At 52.7% G+C, this 24,330-nt stretch overlaps 1 protein-coding gene across 1 annotated transcript in view; it reads left to right on the forward strand.

Moving 5' to 3' along the window:
• ERGIC1 (endoplasmic reticulum-golgi intermediate compartment 1) overlaps window positions 1-24,330 on the forward strand; it is a 74,006-nt gene that overhangs the window by 33,231 nt on the left and 16,445 nt on the right. Inside the window, exons 7-9 of the mRNA XM_047799217.1 lie at window positions 10,731-10,835; window positions 16,544-16,604; window positions 23,301-23,401. Of these exons, the coding sequence (XP_047655173.1) occupies window positions 10,731-10,835; window positions 16,544-16,604; window positions 23,301-23,401 (267 nt within the window). The remainder of the gene's footprint in view (window positions 1-10,730; window positions 10,836-16,543; window positions 16,605-23,300; window positions 23,402-24,330) is intronic.

Genomic DNA, 24,330 nt, shown 5'->3' on the forward strand with positions numbered 1-24,330 from the left:
GGAGAGCCAGGGAAGCCTGGCAGGGGCCAGCACCCTTTTCAGTTTTTTTTTTTTTTTAATTTGTCTTTTTAGGGCCACACCCTCGGCATGTGGAGGTTCCCAGGCTAGGGGTTGAATTGGAGTTGTGGCCGCCGGCCTATGCCACAGCCACAGCAACGTGGGATCCAAGCTGCATCTGCGACCTACACCACAGCTCAGGGCGACGTCAGATTCTTAACCCACCGAGCGAGGCCAGGGACTGAACCTGCATCCTCACGGATACTAGTCAGATTCATTTCCACTGAGCCACAACAGGAACTGCTCAGCTCTTTTTATGTGTTATCACAGTGGAGCCTCTCAGCAACCCTGTGCGGGCGTGATTTTACAGATGAGGAAACTGAGACCCAGAGAGGTTCAGTATCAGCCAGGGTTGCACAGCTCTCCCATGCCCCACAGCGCTCCTTCCTGGCTGCAGCCAGACTGAGCCACTGGCTTCTGCTTGCCCTCCTGTAGCCTCTGCACAGATGCCCTTCCTCGAATCCCCGACAGGTTGTGGACTCACTGGCCACATCCAAACCAAAGCCAAGTTACCTCTGCCCTGTACGGCATCCAGATCCACCAGAGCCCATATCAAAAGACCAGGAGTCCAGATTTCTGGCTTTTAGAAGTCAGAGGCTGTGGAGTCTCATTGGAAACATCTGGGCCAGAGTCTCACTGGAAACATCGATCTGGAGCTGAAGACCCCTTTAGACAGAAAGCCCCCCCCCCCCACTCCAGCAGTCCCCACCAGCTGGCTTCGAGGCTCGGCCCAGGGCTTGGGATCACTGTACCTGTCTCTCTCTTTCTCTCTCTCCGGGGGTCCCTCCATGCGGATTTCTTCCACGACAGCTTGGGGCGCCTTGAAGTGCTAAAGTGGAAACTACCGTTTCTGCCACGTTTTATGGGAGTTACCTGCTAGCCCAGGTTCCATGTGGGAGGGGACTACCCAATGGCATGGGTGCCGGCAGGGTGTGGTTCATGGGGGCTCTCTCTGCTGATTAGCTACCCACACAGGGTCTTCTCTGTGCCCCCTGATTTGGCTTTATGGTGCTTGTGATGGGAGCCATTTGAAGATTTGGATTTTTTTTTTTTTTTTTTGGCCATGCCCGCAGCATGCAGAAGTTCCTAGGCCAGGGATGGAACCCATGCCACAGCAGTGACCTGAGCCACAACAGTGGCAACACCTGATCCTTAACCCCCTGAACCACCAGGGAACTCCAAAGATTTTAAGCAGGAAAGCAATGCAGGAGTTCCTGTCATGGCTCAGTGGTAATGAACCTGACTAGTATTCATGAGGACATGGTTCGATCCCTGGCCTCGCTCAGTGGGTTAAGGATCTGGTGTTGCCATGAGCTGTGGTGTAGGTCACAGATGTGGCTCAGATCTGGCGTTGCTATGGCTGTGGCGTAGGCCGGCAGCTGCAGCTCCCATTGGACCCCTAGCCTGGGAATTTTAATATGCTGTGGGTGTGGTCTTAAAAAGACCAAAAAAAAAAAAAAAAGAGAGAGAGGGAAAGAAAAAGAAAAGCAGTCCAGTCAGACTTATGCTTTAGAACTGTACTATCCAATAGAGTAGCCACAGTTCCATTTGAGTTCACCAAAACTCAGTCAAATTCAGTCCCTTAATCTCACTAGCCGTATTCAAGAGCTGCATAGCCACATGTGGCTAGTGGCTACCATATTATGGCAGTTATGAAACATTGCCATCATCAGGGAAAGTTCTGGACAGCCAGCTTTAGAAAGATCACTCTGGCATCTCTCTGTGTGGGGGCCAAGAGCAGAGGTCATGGGCAAAACTTGTGGCAGTGGCCTTGGAGGGAAGGGTCCAGGTTAGGGGGCATGGAGCCAACAAGACTTACTGGCCACTTGGCTGTGAGTGGTAAGGGCAAGAATGGAATCAAAGACGCCTCTTAGGTTTTTGTCTTGACAACCACGTGGTCCCATTTCCTAGATGTGGAAGCTTGGGAAAGCATGGATTCTCTGGGAGGGGAGCCTGGGCCTCAGCCATTCAATTCTGGACACATTTCCTTTGGGATTCCCCTTGAAGATGTTAAACTGTGGAGCTTCTGTTGTGACTCAGCAGTCCCAAATTCAACTAGTATCCCGGAGGATGCGGGTTTGATCCTTGGCCTCGCTCAGTGGGTTAAGGACCCTGCATTGCCACTAGGTGGTGTAGGTTGCAGATGTGGCTAGGATCTGGTGTGGCTGTGGCTGTGGTGTAGGCCCGCAGCTGCAGCTCCAATTCAACCCCTAGCCTGGGAACTTCCATAGGCCACAAGTGTGGCCCTGAAAAGCAAAAAAAAAAAAAAAAAAAGAGTTACATTGGAAGTTGAAGAGGTGCTTCTGGAGTTCAGGAGAGAGCCCAGGGCTGGCAATGTAAACGTGGGAGGCATCTGTGAATAGGTGACGCTGGCCATCGTAAGTCTACACCAGAACTACTCAAAGTAGAGGCCCCAGACCAGCAGCATCAGCATCACCCAGAACTTGTTAGAAGTGCAGATTCTCAGGCCCCGCTTCAGCCCTGTTGAATCCGCGTTATACCAAGCTCTCCATCCTGATGCCACTCATGTGTGAGGATCCCTGGTCTAAACTCGATTACCTGGGGAGAGGTATAGAATGCTGTCCTAAACCTGGGGTTCACAGACACCCCAGGGAGGGCAGATCAAATTCAAGGTCTGTGAACATGGATGGCGGGGGAGGGGGGTGGATGACATATTTATTTTTATGAAGCCCTGACTCTGATTTAGGGTTCTCTTCTGTGATTTAGGCAACAAACAATGGAGGCATTAGCAGCACCCACAACTTTGTCACCAGTAGAAATTGCCAGTATTTATATCATGCGAACATTGTCACAGATCCTTTCAAGATACCGTTTACATTATTTGAAGTTTTGAAATTATAGTAACCAGGTCTTGTTATTTGCTGCATTAATAAAGAGGCATATGCTGATCTTTATTTTAATTACTGCTTAAAATGTCATTTCTTTCCTCTGTGATCCTATGTATTTTATGCATTCAAAACATTTTAAGCATTTAGTAGTTCCTGCTGTGGTGCAGTGGGTTAAGAATCCGACCGCGGGAGTTCCCTTTGTGGCTCAGTGGTTAATGAACCCGACTAGGATCCATGACGATGTGGGTTTGATCCCTGGCCTGGCTTAGGGGGTTAAGGATCCAGCGTTGCCGTGAGCTGTGGTATAGGTCTTGGATGTGGCTCGGATCTGGCATTGCTGTGGCTGTGGGGTAGGCCGGCAGCTACAGCTCCGATTCAACCCCTAGCCTGGGAACTTCCATATGCCGTGGGTGTGGCCCTAAAAAAAAAGTGGCTCAGGTTGCTGTGGAGGTGCAGGTTCTATCCCTGGCCGGGCACAGTGGATTAAAAGGATCCTGTGTTGCCACAGCTTCGGCCTAGGTCGTAGCTGGGTCTTGGATTAAGTCTCTGGCCCAGAAACTTCCATATGCCTGGGTGCGGCCATAAAAGAAATTTTTTAAAGCATTTAAAACATAGGTGTCACCAGACTGGCAAAGGGTCTGTGGCACCAAAAATGTAAGAACCTAAGATCTTTTTTTTTGTTGTTGTTGTTGTTGTCTTTTTAGGGCCACACCCACGGCATATGGAGGTTCTCAGAGCTGTAGCCACAGGCCACAGCCACAGCAACGCCAGATCTGAGCCGAGTCTGCGACCTACACCACAGCTCACGGCAACGCCAGATCCTTAACCCACTGAGCGAGGCCTGGGATCGAACCCGCAACCTCATGGTTCCTAGTCGGATTTGTTTCTACTGCGCCACGACGGGAACTCCAGAACCTAAGATCTTGAGAAGGATGTGATTTGAGGAGTGATTTCTGGTGCACGCCAGGGTTTAGAAGTGGGGACGGGAGGTAGAAGGAGCAGCCAGATGGGTAGGAGGAAAGCAGGGCTGCTGCCACCAGACTGGGGTGGACCACTGCCGGTCTACAGCAGGGAAGGCTCAGCAGGGGGGCAAGCACGGGCTGCTGCACAGCCAGGTCCTTGCGGTGCAGGCTGCCGTGGAGGGCAGACCTTGGAGATGAGGAAGGCATGATGCAGGGAGGCGGGGGCACTGGTGGTGGGCCAGGCTCTCACTTTGCCTCTGGTGTCCTCTCTCTGCCCTCTTCTGTGTACCCGGATTGCTGCAGCTCCCCCATAGGTCTCATTGACATGGATGCTACAGGGGGCCCCCTGACCGACCCTCCCCTTGTGGTCCTTCTGTTGCTCTTGACCATTTCACTTCCCGACTTCTTTGGACCGTGGCCCCGGCCCCCACCCCAGCTCATTAACTCTTATGTCCTTCTCTTGAATGGCTACAGTGTCTTGACTCCACACTTAGTACAAGAAAAACAGCCGTGGTCCCTGCCCTTGGTGGCACTAAGGGTCTATTATGGGGCGACAGGTAAATACTCAAGCCAATGTGTAATTTAGGTTGTTTTTTTTTTTCTCTTAAAGTATAGGTGATTCACAGTGTTGCATTAATTTCTGTTGTACAATGTAGTGACCCAGTCATACATAGATATACATTCTTTTTTTTTTTTTCCACTTTTTAGGTCCACACTTGTGGCATATGGAGGTTTCCAGACTAGGGGTTGAATCAGAGCCACAGCTGCCGGCCACAGCCACAGTCACAGTCACAGCCACAGCAACACCAGATCTGAGCCACATCTGCGACTACAGCACAGCTCACGGCAACGCTGGATCCTTAACCCACTGAGCGAGGCCAGGGATCGAACCCGCAACCCTGTGGTTCCTAGTCAAATTTGTTTCCGCTGCACCACGACGGGAACGCCCATTCTTTTTCTCATGCTGTCTTCCATCACGTTCTATCCCGAGAGATTGGATCTACCTGAGGTGTACAGTAGGACCTCATTGCTTATCCATTCTAAATGCAATAGTTTCCATCTATCAACCCCAAACTCCCTGTCCCTCCCACTCCCTCCCCCCCTTCCTCTTGGCAACCACAAATCTGTCCTCCATTGTCTGCGACTCTTTCTGTTCTGTAGAAAGGTTCATCTGTGCCATAGTTTAGAGTCCACACATTAAGTGATCTCATGTGGTCTTTGACTTTCTCTTTCTGGCTGACTTCCCTTAGTATGAGAATCTCTAGTTGCATCCATGTTGCTGCAAATGGCATTATTTCCTTCTCCGATGTGTGATTTGAAGCATCTGGGAAGAGAAGGAAGGGGGCGTTCAGTGGGGATAAAGAAGGAGAAGAGATAAGATCATAAGAGAGGGGGTTGAAAGATGCTTGAATATGAATAGACACAAACCTCCCAATGGTAGGGGCCTCCCCTGCCGGGGGTGGGATCCCCTGGGTTAAACAGATGCACGCCCCAGATGGGAAACAGGAGGGACTGCGTTTACTCAGCACCCAGTGTGGGATGGGCACAGGAGAGACAGGGTGACCACCTGGAGGGTAGCCCAGTGCCACTCCCTCCCCAGCCTGGCAGACATGCCCAAGGCTGCAGGCGGCTCCCCTCAGACAGGCACCTGTGAGGCCCCTCGCTGGCTCTGGCTGGATTGGAACTTGCTCTTTGGAGTCAGACCAGTGGTCAAGAATCCTGGCAATGAGGAGTTCCTGTTGTGGCGCAGCAGTTAACAAATCCAACTAGGAACCATGAGGTTGTGGGTTTGATCCCTGGCCTTGCTCAGTGGGTTAAGGATCTGGCATTGCTGTGAGCTGTGGTGTGGGTCGCAGAGGAGGCTCGGATCCCGAGTTGCTGTGGCTCTGGTGTAGGCCAGTGGCTACAGCTCCGATTAGACCCCTAGCCTGGGAACTCCATGTGCCACAGGAGTGGCCCTAGAAAAGGCAAAAAGACAAAAAAAAAAAAAAAGAATCCTGGCAGTGATGCTCACTGGGTACATGACTGGGCAGTTAAGCCTCTCTGAGCCTTAGTTTCCTCATCTGTAAAATGGGGATAATGACACTGCCCTCCCTGGCTGTGAGACATGAACAAATGAAAATCCGCAAAGCACGTGTCACGGTGGCGACGGGACAAGCCTTGGTGCCCTTCCCCGGCCGGCCTTATTTCGCGTCAGTGGGGGTGTCTGTGAGCTCATCAGCTGCCACCTGCATCACTCAGGTGCAAGTGTCCTCATAAACGGGCTGGCTGACATCCGAGAAGCTGGTCTGTCTTCTCTGGTCAGGGGAGCACTGGAATTCTAGGAAAGGGTCACAAAGGTTGCCACTTTTTGGGTTCTCACTGACCCTTTGCCGTATGAAATACTCACTTAGTCCTTGCAACTCCCTGAAGAAACAGGTTTGGGGGATTAAGTGACACGCTCAAGGGCCAGCAATCAGGATTTGAACACAGGCCGCCTGACACCAGGACCCCTGCTCAGTCTCCCAAGCCCCTGCTCATTGCTGCTTCTAGCCAGCATCTGTCACACATCTGTTCAGTCCAGGTCGCAGCTCAGGGCAGCCTCTGCGCCCCCACCCCTACCCGTGGAGGATTAAGGGTCCGTGCCTTCCCGGAGCTCTCCATCAGGGGGCACTCAGATGACAAAGCCAGCATGATGACGGGCAAGGTCAGCAGCCACCACCCCCCACCGCCGTATCTTCCAGCATCAGGCTTCAACTTGCCCCATGGCCCCGTTATCCATCCATCAGGAAGTCAGCCAGCAACCAGACGTCAGAGTTCACATGTTTTGAGCTGCACCAGCAGCCCCCAGCAGGCTCCCAGCAGCCCAGACGCCTCGTTTAATCACGCAACACCCACCCCCACCCCCCCGCCAGGAGGGAGACAGGATGGGCCAGAGTTTGGGGCCCATCTATATGTTTTTAAAACCCATCAGAGATGCTGACGTAGGTTCCTAAGTCACAGCTCTAAAAGCGTCGTCTTTTCTGTCTTCAGCCCAGCGCGTGCTGGCATGAGTCAGCCACCTGCGATGGATTCCGAGCCGAGGGGGAGCGGGTCGCTGAGTCACAGCCTCGCCGGGCAGCAGCGGGTGGCAGATACGCGGCAGCCAGCCTCCTTGACTCACTTAATTCTGGGAGCGTGAGGCCCAGGCTCCGAACCCAGTTCTGAACTCTGCCCACAGCCTTGTCCACAGGAGGCCCCATGGTCACTGCATAGACACCCTCTGAAGGACACAGGCTGAATGCTATTCGTTTCTGACTTCTGGGGGCCATAGGCAATGGGGACTTTAGTTCTGACTCTCCCGCATGAATTTCTTTAAAAATTTTTTTTTTATTGACAGGTAGTGGATTTACAATGTTGTGTTCATTTCTGCTGTACAGCACACAATTCAGTTATATATGGATATACGCTCTTTAAAAATATTATTTTCCATTATGCTTTATCAGAGGACATTGAATATAGTTCTCTGTGCCACACAGAAGGATCTTGTTTATCCCCTCCATGTGTCATTGCTCACATCTGCTAACCCCAGCCTCCCCCCTCCAACCCCCCCTGCCCCCCAGCAACCACAAGTCTGTTCTCTATGTCTGTGAGTCTGTTTCTGTTTTATAGATAGGTTCATTTGTGCCATATTTTAGATTCCACATATAAGTGATAGCAGATGGGATTTGTCTTTCTCTTTCTGACTCATTTCACTTAATACGATCATCTCTAGTGGCATCTGTATTGCTGTCGATGGCATTATTGCATTCTTTTCTATGGCTGAGTAGTATTCCATTGCATATGTGTGCCGCATCTTAATCCATTCCACTTTCGATGGACATTTGGGTTGTTTCCATATCTTGGCTATTGTATCACATGAATTTTTTATAGTGAAAATATATCCAGGTGTGATTTATATAAGTAAAAATGAAATTTAAAGTATTTTTACAATTCAGTAGGGTTTTCCCCATACCCTGCCCATGTACATGCGTGTTCCCGCTTCCAGCAAGGTCCTTCTCTCTTGGCTCAAACATGTTCATCCTATGAACCCAACCCAGGAACACCTGCCATCAGCTTTGTAGTCATCACCTTTTTTAATCCTCCCATAACCCTTTCTGGGCATTATCCCCATTTTGCAAATGGGGAAACTGAAGCATAGACTGATTACTGCTTGCCCAAGGCTGCCCAGCCAGGGAGTGAAGCTGGACTGGAGTGTGTGCACGGCCCTCAGCAGCTACTCTACAGGCAGCTGGCCCCCCTGAAGTGGGCAGTGCTGTCCCCCCAGGGAGATCTCCCCAAGCTATTGTTGTTTACCCCAGACCCAGTGGTTGCCCCCTCCTCCAAGCTCCCTGGGCCTAGGGCCCAGGCACCATTCAGCCCATGGCAGACTTGACTGTGAGCGCGCTGTCAACGCTGGTACCTCCCAAGTCCGTCCAAAGCTCAGGCCCTAATGAAGGCAGGCATATTCTTGCAGGGAGCCCACAGCTTTGTACTTGAGACAGGCATGCTTACAAAATAAGTGGATGCCAGTGGGCTGCTGGATGCTAAGCCATCAGCCGTATTCCTTCCTCTAGCACAGCTCACTAAATTTTGGTTGAGCTGGAATAAAATAAGCCTCGAGTTCTTCAGTGTGGCATTTGGGATCTTTGCTAAACAGCCCCACTTCCCTCTTTATTTCCTGCTGCAACCACTCCCGCAGGCATCTCTTTTACTTGGGGTTTGATAAAACCAAACTCTTTTCGTTCCTTATAAACGCCCACCCACTGGGCAGGTTCTGAGCACCACACTTCTTCATGCTGTTCCCTCTGCCCAAATGCTATTCCCCCTATTCCTGAGTAATGCAGACTTCTCTTCAGAGCCTAAGCGCAGGGTGTTCTTTCCCCTGAGAAGCCCTCCCTGAACATCCCCCGCTGAGTCGGGGCCCTGCCCCCTGGCTCCCGCAGTCTTTGCATCCTTCTGGTTCAGTGTGGGTCACGCAGTCCCATTTTCTGTTCCAAGTCAGTGCCACGGGAGGCCAGGGGTTCATCCAGGGCCAGGCTCTGGGTCCCCTGGGTCACCTCCCCAAGCCTGGCACCTCCTGAAGGGCTGCCTCTACGTGGCCCTCAGCCCAGGGCCGCTGAGGTAAATGGCCACAGTTTTGATGTGTGACTTTATTAGCAAGTTGCGTCACTGCTCTGAGCCTCCATTTCCTTTTCTGGAAAATGGGAATTACCAGTTGCCAAAGCTGAACGTACTGTCTTAAGGATTCACATCCCTTACTCATTCATTCGTCCAGCACACATTAATTAGGCACCTGCTCTGGGACAGGGTCTGGGGAATACAGCATCAAATCAGAAAAAACCCTACCAATCTAGAGCTTACACTCTCGTGGGAGGAGACAGATGAAAACAAAGGGAGGCTAGAGAGGGGCGGGTGATGCTGAGCACTTGAAGGGCTGGGAAGATGGGGGTCAGCGGGGCCCCAGAACGGAGACCTGAGGGAGGGGGAGCCACGTGGCGGAGGGTTCCAGGAAGAGGGTGTGGGCACAAAGGCCTGGGGTGGGACCATGCTGGCACCGTTCTGTGCAGCAGGTAGGCCAGCGTGGCCAAAGGGAGTGACAGAGGAGGACATGAGGATGTGGCTTCAGCTCAACAGAACGGAAGCCTTGGAGTTCCCGTCATTGCTCAATGGAAATGAATCCGACTAGCATCCATGAGGATGCAGGCTCCGTCCCTGGCTTCGCTCAGTGGGTTAAGGATCCAGTGCTGCTGTGAGCTGTGGTGTGGGTCTCGACGTAGCTTGGTTCTGGTGTTGCTGTGGCTGTGGAGTAGGCCAGCGGCTATAGCTCCGATTTGACCCCTAGCCTGGGAACCTCCATATGCCCTGGGTATGGCCCCAAAAATTAAAAAAATAAAATAAAAAAGGAAAAACAGAATGGAAGCCTTGGAGGGTCCTGAGCACAGGAGTGGTGGGTTCAAATGTCAGGTTCAAGACCCCCCCTGGCAAAAAAAAAAAAAAAAGGAGTTCCTGTCGTGGCGCAGTGGTTAACAAATCCGACTTAAGAACCATGGGGTTGTGGGGTTCGACCCCTGCCCTTGCTCAGTGGGTTGATGATCCAGCGTTGCCATGAGCTGTGGGGTAGGTTGCAGACACGGCTCGGATCCCGTGTTGCTGTGGCTGTGGCAGAGGCTGGAGGCTACATCTCCGATTGGACCCCTAGCCTGGGAACCTCCATGTGCCATGGAAGCGGCCCAAGAAATGGCAAAAAGACAAAAAAAACAAAAAAGACCCCACTGGCCACTGTTGGGGAAAGGCCTGGGGGCGCCAAGCCAGGAGCCCAGTAAGGAGGCTGCCGCCAAGTTCAGTCCGGGGTCAGATGCTGGAGCTGACAGCATTTCCTCTGCGAGGCCTCAAGACCCAGGAAGGAAAGGAGGCGGCTGCAGCCTTGCCTTCAAGCATCCGCAGTCTAGGGTGAAGGGGAAGATTTGGGTGGGTGATGGTGTTGATTTGGAGTTGGAGGAGGCGTTATTAGTCTGCAGGCCTAACAGTCATTCCCCGACCCCCAGGGGGCAAACAGGCAGGAGTTGATGGCGGGTGGCTGCCTTTTTGAGCCTTGGTCTTGTGCCAGCTGCTGTGTTGGGCACTTCACAGGCATCCTCTCACCCACGGCCCTGGCAGCCCCCTCGGGTAGCCACCGTTATCACCCCCTTGCTACAGGTGAGGAGCCCAAGGCTCAGACAGGGCAGTGGCTCCTGCAGAGGCTCATGGTGGGGACATGACCAAGCCGGGATCCAAACCCAGAGCTGCCCAACCCCCGGGTGAATCCCTGCTCCCCACCCCCTGGGGCAGCCACCCAACTCCTGAAACTTGTGTCTCTCCCCAGGTCCCAGGCAACTTCCACGTGTCCACACACAGTGCCACAGCCCAGCCACCGAACCCGGACATGACCCATGTCATCCACAAGCTCTCTTTTGGGGACACACTACAGGTGAGCGGGGCACACTCAAGGTGGCATGGGCTGGGGGTGGGCGTCCAGCGGCCACATCACCATCCTTCTGTCCTCCCTGGGCACAGACAGATGCCCTCCAGGGGAGGTCACGCCCTTCAAGCCTCTGCTCCATCAAACGACCCCCCAGGGACTCTGAGCGTGCAGCTGTCTTGTCATCAGCGCTGCGCTAAACTTGAAACTGAGGCTGGAGACCCGGACCTGCGGAAAGGGACTGGCTGTCATGAGCAGGTACCAAGTGCTGGTGCTTTCTCTGTGCCAGGGCAGCCTCATGCGAGAGGAGGGACCCCCCTTCTCCGTCTTCCAGACCTGGCGCTGGGCCTGGAGAAGCCATTTGTCCAGAGTCCCCGGCAGGTGTCTGACGGCAGCCCAGCGCCCCTGACTCGGAGTGAAGGAAGTGTCAGAGGGTCGCTGTGGTGATCCCGATGGCCAGGGCCTGCCGGGTGTGGCCGGCCTGACAGTTGCCTCCCTGTGGCAGCAGACACTGACTGCCTGACCTCTGGCTGCATGCAGGGGACAGCCACATTCACTCACTGCAGCACTGCCAGTGCCACAGTGCAGAGGGGAATGAGGGGGGCTCAGGAGGGGGAGGAACCATTCCTGGCACAAGCCTTGCTTGATGAGAAGCCTGTTTCCTGGTTGAGGCTGCTCGATGGGTGCCCTCCAGGCATGGGGATGTGCCCGTGGGGGCCCATCGGCCGCAAGTGCATGCACACGTCCTTTATGTGAGCGCGCACGTCTGCTCAGACTCCCACGCACACTCAACCGACGCGCACTGAGAGGTGCGCCCTGACCTAGGCGTGCTGTATGTGCACCCTGAAACCACCCAACACACACACACACACACACCATGTGCCCACACTCAGACCTCGCACAGCTCACACACACACACGCAGGGCTGTGACATCCTTATAATCCTTCCCCACACCAGTCCGCTCATCCCTGCACACACACACTGTCCAGAGGTACACACAGACCCACCCGGGCTGGGACATCTCACATACAGACCCACGTGCACACAGAGGCAGGCACTGTCCCCCTCGCAGGTCCACAGACAACAAGGATGCTGACGCTGGTTGAACGCCGTGTGGGCCAAGCACGGTACCTCACAGCACGCTCCTCTTTCACTTTCTCAGCAGCCACAGTGGTAGAGACTATGCATGGTCCCCATTTTGCAGATGAGGAAACTGAGGAGGTGCAGCCTGGTGCAGAGCCCGGGTCCGAATCCGGAGTCTGCAGGGACCGCCTCCTGGGCGCTCTCACTTCCTTTCTTCTTCCTTGTGGCTCGAGCTCCTTGTTTTTCTTCTGTTGTTGTGTTTTGGCCACACCCATGGCATGAGGGAGTTCCTGGGCCAGGGATCGAACTCCCACCACGGCAGTGACAACACTGGATCCTTAGTCACCGGAGCCACCAGGGAACTCCTTGCTTGTGCTTCTTTCCCGGGGGCACCTTGAGCCCAACCCGAGTGGCTCCGTCATCATCTTCCCAGTCCCTTTGGAGGCTCCAGAGGTTTTTCTCTTGGGGGCAGGGCTTAGGAGCAGAGAAGGCCCGGACTCCCCGGGCCAGACTCCCTGTGCGAAGCACAGCCGCGTTAGGACTGTGGACTCACTTCCTGCAGGTGATTTCACACGGGCTTCACGCCCACACCCTCCCTCCCATCTCTCCATCCAGAGGACTATTGTGTGCAGCTTCCCTAGCCTGCCCTTCTAGCTTCAAATCCTGCGCTTAACTAGTTATGTGACCTTGGACAAATTATTTCTTCTTTTTTTTGCTTTTTAGGGCCTCACTTGGGGTATATGGAAATTCCCAGGCTAGGGGTTGAATCGGAGCTGTAGCTGCCGGCCTACACCACAGCCATAGCAACTCGGGATCTGAGCCATGCCTGCGACCCTCACCATAGCTCACAGCAACGCCAGATCCTTAACCCACTGAACGAGATCAGGGATCGAACCATATCCTCATGGATTACTAGTCAGGCTCCCAACCCACTGAGCCACAATGGGCACTCCCAAATTATTTATTCTTGCTAAGCCTCAGTTACCTCATCTGTAGAATGGGGGCAATCATTGTACCTGCTTCATGGGATTGTGGTGGAGATAAAGTGAGTTAATGCACGTGACGCTCTTAGAACACTTGCCTGCCACAGAGTAAGTGGTCAGTAAGATGAGCTCTGATGATTGTTGGACCAGGCCCTGCGGATACGATGCTGCCAGTCCACAGGGACTCACACGGCCATGGGGGAGACAGACGTGGGCTGCTCACCACGCCAGTGAGATAGGAGCAGACAAACCACAGGCAGGCCAGGACCTTCCAGATACGAGCATTGGGCAGCACCCCAGCTGCCTTCGCACTCAACAGCTCAGCAGATCCTCAACACAACAGGGGGAGGCAGGCACTGTGACTCCCGGTGTACACACGAGGACACAGAGACCAGAGGCCCAGACCAGGGCCACGCAGCTCACAGGCAGCACCACCAGAATCCAAACCTCGCTTTGGCAGCTCACCACGTTCCTTCCTCGTGGGAACCTTTCACCCCCGCAGCCTGCGCTGAAACCTGCGCTTTGTCACCTGGAGAGCAGCGTCCCAGATGGTGCCTTGTCGAACTCTCCCAGAAACTCTCTCAAGGATGTTAGGTGACATTTCTTTTCCCGGAGGAGGAGGCGGGGTCAGAGAGGTTCAGGAACTTGCCCCAAGCCATGCAGCTTGTAAACCAGCTGTCTGGCCCCAGGTCTGCCTTGACTGCGCCTCATGTAGTCATGGATTCATTGGACCCTCTGAGAATTTCTGCTCTGCACCAGGCTCTGTGCCAGGCCCTGGGGTAACAGCGATGGATAAACCATCCAGGATTCTTGCCCTCGAGTGAAGAAGAGATTAAATGTAAACAAGCCTGACCGCCAGGACAAGAGAGGCATGGGATTCTGGGCAGTGACATGAAAGAGATGGGGGCAGGGTCCTCCCCTAGCCTGGGAGGTCAGGGAGGGCTTCCCCGAGGTGACATCTGAGCCAAGCCCTGAGCAGAGAGAAGGATTTGGCCAAGCACAGGACAGGGAGGTCTCACAAGCATGGGGCATCTTGCATATGACCCCTCTCTGAGGACACCCACACTCTATATGACACATCCAACCAGTTGTTTTCACAGAAAAGCCCCTCAGTGGAGTTCCCATCATGGCTCAGGGGTAATGAACCTGACTAGCATCCATGAGGACACAGGTTCAATCCCTGGCCTCACTCAGTGGGTTAAGGATCCAGCATTGCTGTGAGCTGTGGTATAGGTCGCAGAAGCGGTTTAGATCACCCGCGTTGCAGTGGCTGTGGTGTAGGCCTGCAGCTGGAGCTCCAATTTGACCCCTAGCCTGGGAACTTCCATATGCAACCCTAAAAAGCAAAAGAAGGAGGGAAGGAAGGAAAAAGAAAAAAGACCCTCAAGGTCACTTTCAGAAAAAATGGATCAGCAAGTGTCCATGACATCAGAATGGCCTTCTGAATGTGCGATCCCAGAAGTGTCCACCTGGAGTGGGGAGCGGGGAGCTGGGTTTTATTTTTTTATTTTTTTATTTTTTTGGCTTTTTTTTGGCTTTTTTTTTTTTTTTTTTTTTTTTTTGCTATTTCTTGGGCTGCTCCCGCGGCATATGGAGGTTCCCAGGCTAGAGGTCAAATCGGAGCTGTGGCCACCGGCCTACGCCAGAGCCACAGCAACGCGGGATCCGAGCCGCGTCTGCAACCTACACCACAGCTCACGGCAACGCCGGATCGTTAACCCACTGAGCAAGCGCAGGGACCGAACCCGCAATCTCATGGTTCCTAGTCGGATTCGTTAACCACTGCGCCACGACGGGAACTCCGGAGCTGGGTTTTAGGTGGAGCCGGAGACCCCGGTTAGATTTAGGAAAGCAGCAGCTGACGGGGGCAGGTTGGTGTCATAGAAAATGCATGGTGAAGATTGGCCCTGAGGCAAGGCTGCAGTAGGGAGGTGAGGGAAGGGCTGGCCAAGGCCAAGGCCGGGGGCAGGGGGCGAAGAGGGAAGGAGGCATGGGCCAGTCTTGCACGGCTGTCTGCCTTCACAGATCAGGGCAGTAGTAGCCTTCCTTCCACTCGGTCCTTAGGGTGGAAATAGGATTTTTTTTTTTTTTAATGTAAAACACTTAGCTGAGGGTCCATTTATCCATCCATCATCCAGTCAACAGACGTATCCTGAGCACCTACTCTGTGCTGAGTGTCACACACATCAGCAGGGACGAGCATGGTCCCCACCCATGTGGAGGGTACAGTCTAGAGGAGAGGATGGAAACGCATCAAATAATTATACCAATGAATGTGAGCTAAAACCCTGACATGCAACGATGTGAGGGAATATTCTTTTTTTTTTTTTTTGTATTTTCTAGGGCCGCTCCCATGGCAAATGGAGGTTCCCAGGCTGGGGGTCCAATTGGAGCTGTAGCCGCCGGCCTACACCACAGCCACAGCAACTCGGGATCCGAGCCACGTCTGCAACCTACACCACAGCTCACGGCAATGCTGGATCCTTAACCCACTGAGCAAGGCCAGGGACCGAACCGGCAACCTCATGGCCTCTGGTTGGATTCGTTAACCACTGTGCCACGACGGGAACTCCAAGGGAATATTCTAGTACTCCAGTCTCCACAACTACTGCCCGCTTGGGTTAGAAACCACGTCTTTAGAAAGTCAATCCCAAGGCAGCAATGGACCTACTTTCCTTTGGGCTTGTTGAGAGTGTGCAGTTCTGTTAAGTGCTTGATAAACATCAGCCACCTGAGACCAGGATCGGGGTCAGGTCGCTGCAGGAGCCGTTCCCCTCCTGCCTCTCTGACGCCTTTCCTTCCCACGCCTCACCCCCTTTCTCTCTAGGGCCGCACGGGCCCTGTTTCTGTCTCCAAACTCACGCGTTTGCGCATACTGCTTGCCTGATTAACTTCCCTGTTTCCCACAGGTCTCGGTGTCAGTGGAAGCCCTCCAGGATGTCTAGCTTGGCAGCCCCTAGTGACATGCTCAGGAGGACAGGCCCCACGTACCGGGCATCCTTTGTCCTGCTTTAGATCATCCTTGGGAGTGACCTGGTTTCTTGTTGTCCCCAGAGGAGAAGGGGGATGTGGCCTTCAGTCCCTGCCAGGGGGACACAGCCAGGCCGACTGCTGGGAGCGGTGTCTTCCCAACTGCTCTCTGGTCCCCACAGCAGACAGGGTGGGAGGCCAGCAGCCCTGGGTCTTCTATCAGAGGGCAGGAAGTGGGGTGTAGTCCTCAGGAGGGGCGTGCGGTCAGCCTCCCCTTTATGTGAATTTTCTGTGTCTTAATGAAAAGAGCCCCAGGCTTGAAGGTAGACAGACCTGAATTCAGAGTGCGATTCAACCAGTTATTAGCTGCAGGATGCTGAACAAATTTTGATGCTTCTCCAAGCCTTGGTTTGCTCTTCTGTACAATGGGGCCATAGTCCACTGTTTGGGGCATTAAACGTGATGACACTAGGTATCTGGGATGTAGTGGCACATAGTAAGTGCTCAAGATGGGAAGCAAGCTAGTGCCTCCTGCAAGAGAGACCGTGCTGGGTCCCCGTTTTACCCATGGGTCAGATTCTTAAACCAGATGGCACCTGGCTGTTCCCACACAGCCAGGGCCAGGCCTGGAGGTGGTGGCATTCTGGGGTCGGTGCCTCACTGTGCTTCTTTCTCCACAGGTGCAGAACATCCACGGAGCTTTCAATGCTCTCGGGGGAGCAGACAGACTCACCTCCAACCGTAGGTATCCCCTGCCTACACTGGAAAGAGCCCTGTGCCCTGGGATTCCCAGTGTTGCAGGGGGATGGGGGAATGGGGACATGTGTTTATCAAGACCTCGCTGTAAGCCAGAATTTTTTTTTTTTTTTTAACCTTTTTAGGGCTGCACCTGTAGCATATGGAGGTTCCCAGGCTAGGGGTCGAATCACAGCTATAGCTGCCGACCTACACCACAGCCACAGCAATGCCAGATCCGAGCCATGTCTACGTGCGACCTACACCACAGCTCATGGCAGATCCTTAACCCACTGAGCAAGGCCAGGGATCCAACCCACATCCTCATGGAGCCAGGTTGGATTTGTTAACCCCTGAGCCACGATGGGAACTCCAGCCAGACTCTTAACGCGTCTTTCCCACAGCTAGTCTGTGAGGAGTGGAATTACCCCCGTCTTACAGAGAAGGGAAGAAAAGTGACTTGTCTGGGGAAGGGGCAGCACGGGGAGGAGTATGTGGCAGCCCTGGGCCCATCGGCAGTGCCCCATGAATGCCGCCTGTTATTGTTGTCACTACTGCCATATCATTGCGCTTGGTGGAGACAATGGCCCTAGATCCCACAGGGAGCAATGACAGAGCCAGAATTCATCCCGGCTCCCAGTGGCACCGAGAGAACAGGGTTGTGGGTGGCTCAGCCGGGTCTGGCCACCTGGGCGGCCCCCACCTCACCCTTTCCTCCTACTCGAGCCCCTCCCACCCACGACGGCCCCGCCCCAGCTCTCCGGCGCCTCGGCCCTGTCTTTACACACGGGCAGAAGAGCCTGCACACCTACACACCCGTGCACACACACACGGAGCCTTGCACAGAGCGGGCCTGGGAGGTCTGTCTGCTCGAGCAGATCCACCCCCTGGTCCTGCAGGACAGGTTACCAAGACTTTTCTTATTTCCTCACCTGAGCTCACCTTTTCAGCCATATCTTTTTTTTTTTCTTTTTACAGCCACGCCTGTGGCATATTGAAATTCCCAGGCTAGGGGTCAAATCAGAACTGCAGATGGCAGCTTATGCCACAGCCCCAGCAATGCCAGATCTGAGCCACATCTGCGATCTAAGCCACAGCTTGTGGCAATTCTGGATCCTTAACCCATTGAGCGAGGCTAGGGATCCAACCTACATCCTCACAGAGACAGCGTCCAGTCCTTAACCTGCTGAGCCACAACAGGAACTCCATTCGGCCGTAAGTTTTCAATCATTTCTTAAAATATATTTACAGGCAGAGATACTGTGGGTTTGGTTCTAGGCCACCTCAGTGAAGTGAATAACAGTAAAGCAGCTAGTTGTGTGATGTTTTTGGTTTCCCAGTGCATGGAAAATTTATGGTCACACTATACGACAGTGCATTAAGTGTGCAACAGCATTATATCTTCAAAAACAATCTAAATACCTTAATTTTAAAATACTTTTAGGGAGTTCCCGTCGTGGCGCAGTGGTTAACGAATCCGACTAGGAACCATGAGGTTGCGGGTTCGGTCCCTGCCCTTGCTCAGTGGGTTGACGATCCGGCGTTGCCGTGAGCTGTGGTGTAGGTTGCAGACGCGGCTCGGATCCTGCGTTGCTGTGGCTCTGTCGTAGGCCAGTGGCCACAGCTCCGATTCGACCCCTAGCCTGGGAACCTCCATGTGCCGGGGGAGCGGCCCAAGAAACAGCAAAAAGACAAAAAAAAAAATACTTTTAGGAGTTCCTGTTGTGGGACTAGTACCCATGAGGATGCAGGTTCGATCTCTGGCCTCAGTGGGTTAAGGATTTGGTGTTGCTGTGACTGTGGTGTAGGCCGGCAGCTGCAGCTCCAGTTGGACCCCTAGCCTGGGAGCTTCCGTATGCCGTGGTTCAGCCCTAAAAAGACTAAAAATTAAAATAAATTACAATTCTTTGAGTTCCCTGGTAGCTCAGCAGGTTAAGGACCTTGGCCTGCTGTGGCTCCAGGCGCTACTGTAGCAGGGGTTTGATCCCTGGCCCAAGAACTTCTGAATGCCATGGGTATGGCCAAAAGAATTTTTACAAAGAGAGACCCCCTTTAAAACATGTGTAAAATAATAAAAATACTTTAGGGAGTTCCCTAGTGGCCTTGTGGTTAGGATTGGCATTTTTTACCACTAGGGCCCATGTTCAGTCCCTGGTCTGGAAACAGATCCCACATCAAGCCGCTGCATGCCATAGCAAAAAAAAAAAAAAGTGAATAAAATAAAAATAATACTTTATTGCTGGAAAATTCCAGTCATCATCTCACAGCACAGAGTTGCCTCAGACCTTTAATTTGGCAAAACAAAACAAAAAACCAAACACTCCCATACCTTTGATGCGCGAGAAAGCAAAGCAATAAAACCAGGTATGCTGCCTGTACTCTCTAACAGCCCAGCATGGAATTAGGATATCCAAACCAAAAAGAACTTCCCTCTGTGACCTGCCCCCTGCTCCACCAACAAATCAAGCTTTTCATTTCTCCTTGTCCCTGGGAATCCCTGTCCGTGAGCAGAAGTCATTTTTTTCCAGAGTTCCCACTGGGGCGCAGCGGAAACGAATCCGACTAGGAACCATGAGGTTGCGGGTTCGATCGCTGGCCTCACTCAGTGGGTTAAGGATCCGGCGTTGCTGGGAGCTGTGGGGTAGGTCGCAGATGCGGCTCGGATCTGATGTTGTTGTGGCTGTGGGGTAGGCCAGCAGCTGCAGCTCCGATGGGACCCCTCACCTGGGAGCCTCCATGTGCCGTGGCTGGGGCCCTAAAAAAGAAGTCATTTTTCCCAAGCACAGATTGCAGCTTACCTTCTGATTTGGGGACCTCGTGTTACTTCATAACCACAATTTGTGCAGTTTTTCTGCTGGTAACAGAGGCACAAGTGCCCATCCAGCAGCACTGCCATGCTTTATTTATTTCTTTCTTGCTTTCTTGCCAGGCTTTATTAAGGCATTGTCTGTTCATGAGAAATCTGTTGTTTCTAGCTTTTCCCCATGACAGTAATGCCCCTAAAAGTTACAGGATTGGCTTTACTTTGCCATGTTGCTCCCCAGCTGCGTCCCTGCCCATCCACGCTGCCTCCGGGAACGTATAAGCATGTGACCGTGCCACTGGGTTTAGGGGTTTTTCTTTGCTTACGGCCGAACCTGCGGCATATGGAAGTTCCCAGGATAGGCGTCAAATCGGATCCTCGGCTCCTACGCCTCGGCCACAGCAACACCAGACCCAAGCCGCATCTGCGACCTACACCACAGCTTGCGGCAGTGCCAGATCCTTAACCCACTGAGCAAGACCAGGTGTTGAACCCGTATCCTCATGGATGCCAGTCAGGTTCTTAACCCGCTGAGCCACAATGGGAACTCCTGTTTGAATTTCTTCCATAGTAAGATGTTGGGAGGGAGAGAGGGAGCAGGAGGGGCATGTGGGCCTGCCTGGATCCAGTTGGAGCCAGCAGCCCCAAGGAGGGGTCCTCTGGTAAGGAATCCTCATGGGTATCGTTAGGTGCAGTGTCTCCAGTGGGCATTTGGCAAATTGTACCCAAGGCCTTAAAAATGGTCATTGCCTTTGAGTCATCACTTCTACTCAGAGGAGAGGACATTAAGGAAACTATTAAAAGTATGCAAGGATTTAGGAAAATGATGGTCATTGGGTCATTGTTTATAAGAGTTTTAACCGGCCACCAGCATCAGTGTCTGGCCCCGGCGGCCTGGTTGAGCACATCCTATGCAGCCACACTGGGGGGCGGGGGAAGCATGTGGCCGTGACCGTGAATCATCACAACCCTGCTGGTGATCGGGCAGCAAACCGTGCCTGAGGACCTACTATGTGTCAGGCACGGCATGAGGGGACAGTGGGTAAGGCCAAGGCCATAGAGCTTACACTGTGTCTTAGACCCGAAACAGCATCTGCAGTGCACAGTTCTCAGAAGAAGGTTCAGGAGTTCTCCTGTGGTGCTGTGGCTTAAGGATCCAGTGTTGTCACTGAAGCAGCTTGTCAGGTCACTGCTGTGGTGCAGGTTCAGTCCCTGACCCAGGAACTTCCAAATGCTATGGGCCAAACCACAAAAAGAAGAAGGTTCAGGACTTCATCGCGGCTCAGTGGAAACAAATCCAACTAGTATCCCTGAGGATGCAGGTTCATCCCTCACTCGGTGGGTTGGGGATCTGGTGTTGCTGTGAGCTGTGGTGTAGGTCACGACACGGCTTGGATCCTGCATTGCTGTGGCTGTGGTGTAGGCCAGCAGCTGCAGCTCCAATTGGACTCCTAGCCTGGGAACTTCCACATGCCTCAAGTTTGGCCCTAAAAAGCAAGAAAAGAAGGTTCAGTGTGACGCCGTGTTAGGGAAACATAAATATATGTATAAATAGAAGTCTGGCGGTTTTTACGTGAGAATGCAAATCTATGATTTTCTGTGGAGGGTGGATTTGTGGGTGATAATTTTTTTCTTTTATGATCAACTGTGTTTTGCACAAATTTTAACTATTACAGGTGTGATCTTTTCATAAGGCATTTACTGTCTCATGCCTTTAGACTTTTTTTTTTTTTTTTTTTTAATGGCCAGACCATGGCATATGGAAGTTCCGGGCCCAGGGATCAAATCCAAGCCACACCTGTGACCTATGCCACAGCTGTGACAACACCAGATCCTTTTAACCCACTGTGCTGGGCGAGGGCTCAAACCTGCGCCTCTGCAGTGACCCAAGCTGCTATAGTCGGATTCTTAACCCACTGTGCCACAGCAGAACCTCCCCTTCAGATTTTGACGCAGGGCAATGAACATTTGGACCTCTGTATTTCTTTAATTGTTTTGCTTTTTTAGGGCTGCACCCTCGGCATATGGAAGTTCCCAGGCTAGAGGCTGAGTTGGAGCTGCAGTTGCCGGTCTACACCACAGCTCACAGCAACGCCAGATCCTTAATCCACTGAGCAGGGCCAGGGATCAAACCCACATCCTCTTGGACACCAGTCAGGTTCATTACTGCTGAGCCACAGCAGGACCTCCTAGAGTACCGTACATCATGTGTGGTCTTTGGGCTCCTGGTTTGTTAATGGGAATTCTGAGCCCCACTGCAGAGCCAGTGAGCAGACATCATCAGGGTCGAGGCCCAGGTGTCTGCCTTTTAAATCCTGGGTGACCCCAGTGCTCCTGACATCTGAGTACCAGTGGGGCTGAGCTGAGGGATGTTGGGGTCTTCATGGGCTCAGCCCTGGAGTTGCAGGGTTTTCCTGGTTTTGAGGGGAGTTGGGTCTCAAGACAGTTCAGGAAGCACCGTCCTTTCCCTATCAGGATGGAGCATTGGCAGGAAGAGGCTGTGAACGTCATTACACCCCGTCCCCTTTTACAGAAGCTGAGTCCAAGGACTTAGGACCGACTTAGCCAGGAGACCGGGATCAGAGCCCACAAGCCTAAATTTCTGGGTAATTTTAGTTGCAGGGTCCTTGAGCTGCCCCTCACAGCCCAGAAGCCCAAGGGAATATCACCTTTCCCAGGATGCTATTTCACGGCTCTGGGGCAGCGTTCTATCAGCCCGGTGTCTGATTCCGGTTACCTCATGCTTATCAGAAGCTGATTCATCTGTTCTCCCATTCATGTCTCTGACCAGTCATCCATCTCTCCATTCATTCATTCAATAAGCATTTGCCACTGTCCACTCTGTACCAGGCCCTGCGCAGGGTTCTGGGGACAGAAAGATGAGTAAGGCTGAGTCCCCCACCCCACCCCGCCCCCCGCAGCCTCCCTCATCCAGCAGGGATGGGGTAAGAGTTACAAAGCAATCCCACAGGACCAGTTCAGGGGACAACTGACCTCCCATTAATTGAAAATGAGAAAATGAGGGAAGAAATTAATCAGTTCTTTATCGATGCAGTTTTTCTTTTTCTTTTTTTTGGTTGGTTGGTTGGTTGGGTTTTTTTGCTTTTTAGGGCTGCACCTGTGCCATATGGAGGTTCCCAGGCTAGGGGTCCAGTCAGAGCTACAGCTGCCGGCGTACGCCAGAGCCACAGCAATACGGGATCCGAGCCACATCTGTGACCTACACCACAGGCAGCGCCGGATCCTTAACCCATTGATCGCCGGATCCTTAACCCATTGATCAAGGCCAGGAATCAAACCTGCAACCTCATGGTTCCTAGTCGGGTTCGTAACCGCTGAGCCACAATAGGAGCTCCCCGGTTTTTCATCTTTAAAACTTGAACCCAGTTTGTTTCGAAAGTAACAGAATTCAAACAGGATAAGAAGGTGCATGAAGAAATATGACATTTATCAAATCCCACGTTCCCTCCCAGATGCTAAAACTGCTAATAGTTTCTTGGGTATCTTTGCAGAAAATTCTTCTGTGTATTCATGCATGTAAAGGAGTGAGTCTTCCCTGCCCCTAATCCAGGGAATCACATTATTCACCCTGGTCTGTAACTTAATTCTTTTCACCAAACAAGTGGTTTCTTCCAGCAGCCCCTCCTCAGCACTTGCCCTATTGATGGACATTTAGGTCGTTTCTAGAATTTAATATTCTATACAGTGCAGGAGTAAAGATACTGACAGATGGAGTCTTTCAAAAAGAAGAGGGGTGGTTTGGTGGCAAAATTATGCAGGCTGAGTCCCTCCCACCCCGTGGCAATGCCAAGCACGTCTAGGGTTGAACTGACGTAGAAAGAGCTGCCAGCCAGGCAGTGCCCACCCCCGTGCTTCATGCTGCTGTGTCCTTCCCTCAGCTCTCGCCTCCCACGACTACATCCTGAAGATCGTGCCCACGGTTTACGAGGACAAGAGTGGCAAGCAACGGTACTCTTACCAGTACACGGTGGCCAACAAGGTATGCGGGTGGCAGCTGAGCCCAGCTGCGTGCAATCACGCCCTCTGCTGGCCAAGATCAGAGATGACAAGTGTCTGGCTTGATTTCCTGTGATTTCCCTTTAAGGGACTTTTCCTGGGTGATCTGCCTGGGTAAAGATGGGAGGCCAGTCTCAGAGTCAAGGGGAAGAAATCTAACTGCAAGATAGGGTGTGGCATGTTTGAGAAAGAGCAGGCGGGTGGCCTGCCCCAAAGGTCCAGGTGTTGCAAACACCTCCTCGGCCCTACATCTGACCCCAGTCCTCCAGACGCAAGACCCTGATTGATTAGCACACAGCAGATGCTCCAGCTCTTGAGGCAACAAGCTCTTTATCCAAAATTGTGAGATTCTCAAATTACACCAGATGGCCGTTTGTAAACAGGTATGTCCCAGGACCCCAACACTCAGTGTCATGGAGAAGCAGACAGGCCTTGGTAGGAAGTAAAGCATAATCGGAGCCAGCAGATTGGGGTGATGGGCAGTGGTTTGAAGCTTATCCGTTGAGACACCCCCATGAGGCCGTCTACACCAGGACTCTCATTTTTTGTCCTGTCCCAGGACTGCCCAAGTCCCTTATAAGCAATATATTGTTTGACTCTAATAATAATAATAATAGTAAGAGTAGAAGCTATCGCTAATGGACTGCTTTGCTGGACATTGTGCTAAGCTCTCTAGGTCTCCCATCTTTTTCAGTCATCATGGCAGTTCTGATATTGGGACTGTTACTGCCCCCATTATACGGATTTGGCCACTGAGGCACTGAGAGGTGGCCCTGGAGCTATAAAGTGGCCGGATGGGGATTGGAACCAGCTTCTCGTCCCGTTCCAGAACCTGGGCTCTTGATCACATCAGCTGCTCAGTCTGAACACAGGGCCTCTGAGTCTGCCAGGCTAGGAGCCCCTTTCTCTCAG

The sequence above is a fragment of the Phacochoerus africanus genome, chromosome 1 (genome assembly GCF_016906955.1).
Source record: "Phacochoerus africanus isolate WHEZ1 chromosome 1, ROS_Pafr_v1, whole genome shotgun sequence".
In the NCBI taxonomy this organism is placed as follows: Eukaryota; Metazoa; Chordata; class Mammalia; order Artiodactyla; family Suidae; genus Phacochoerus; species Phacochoerus africanus.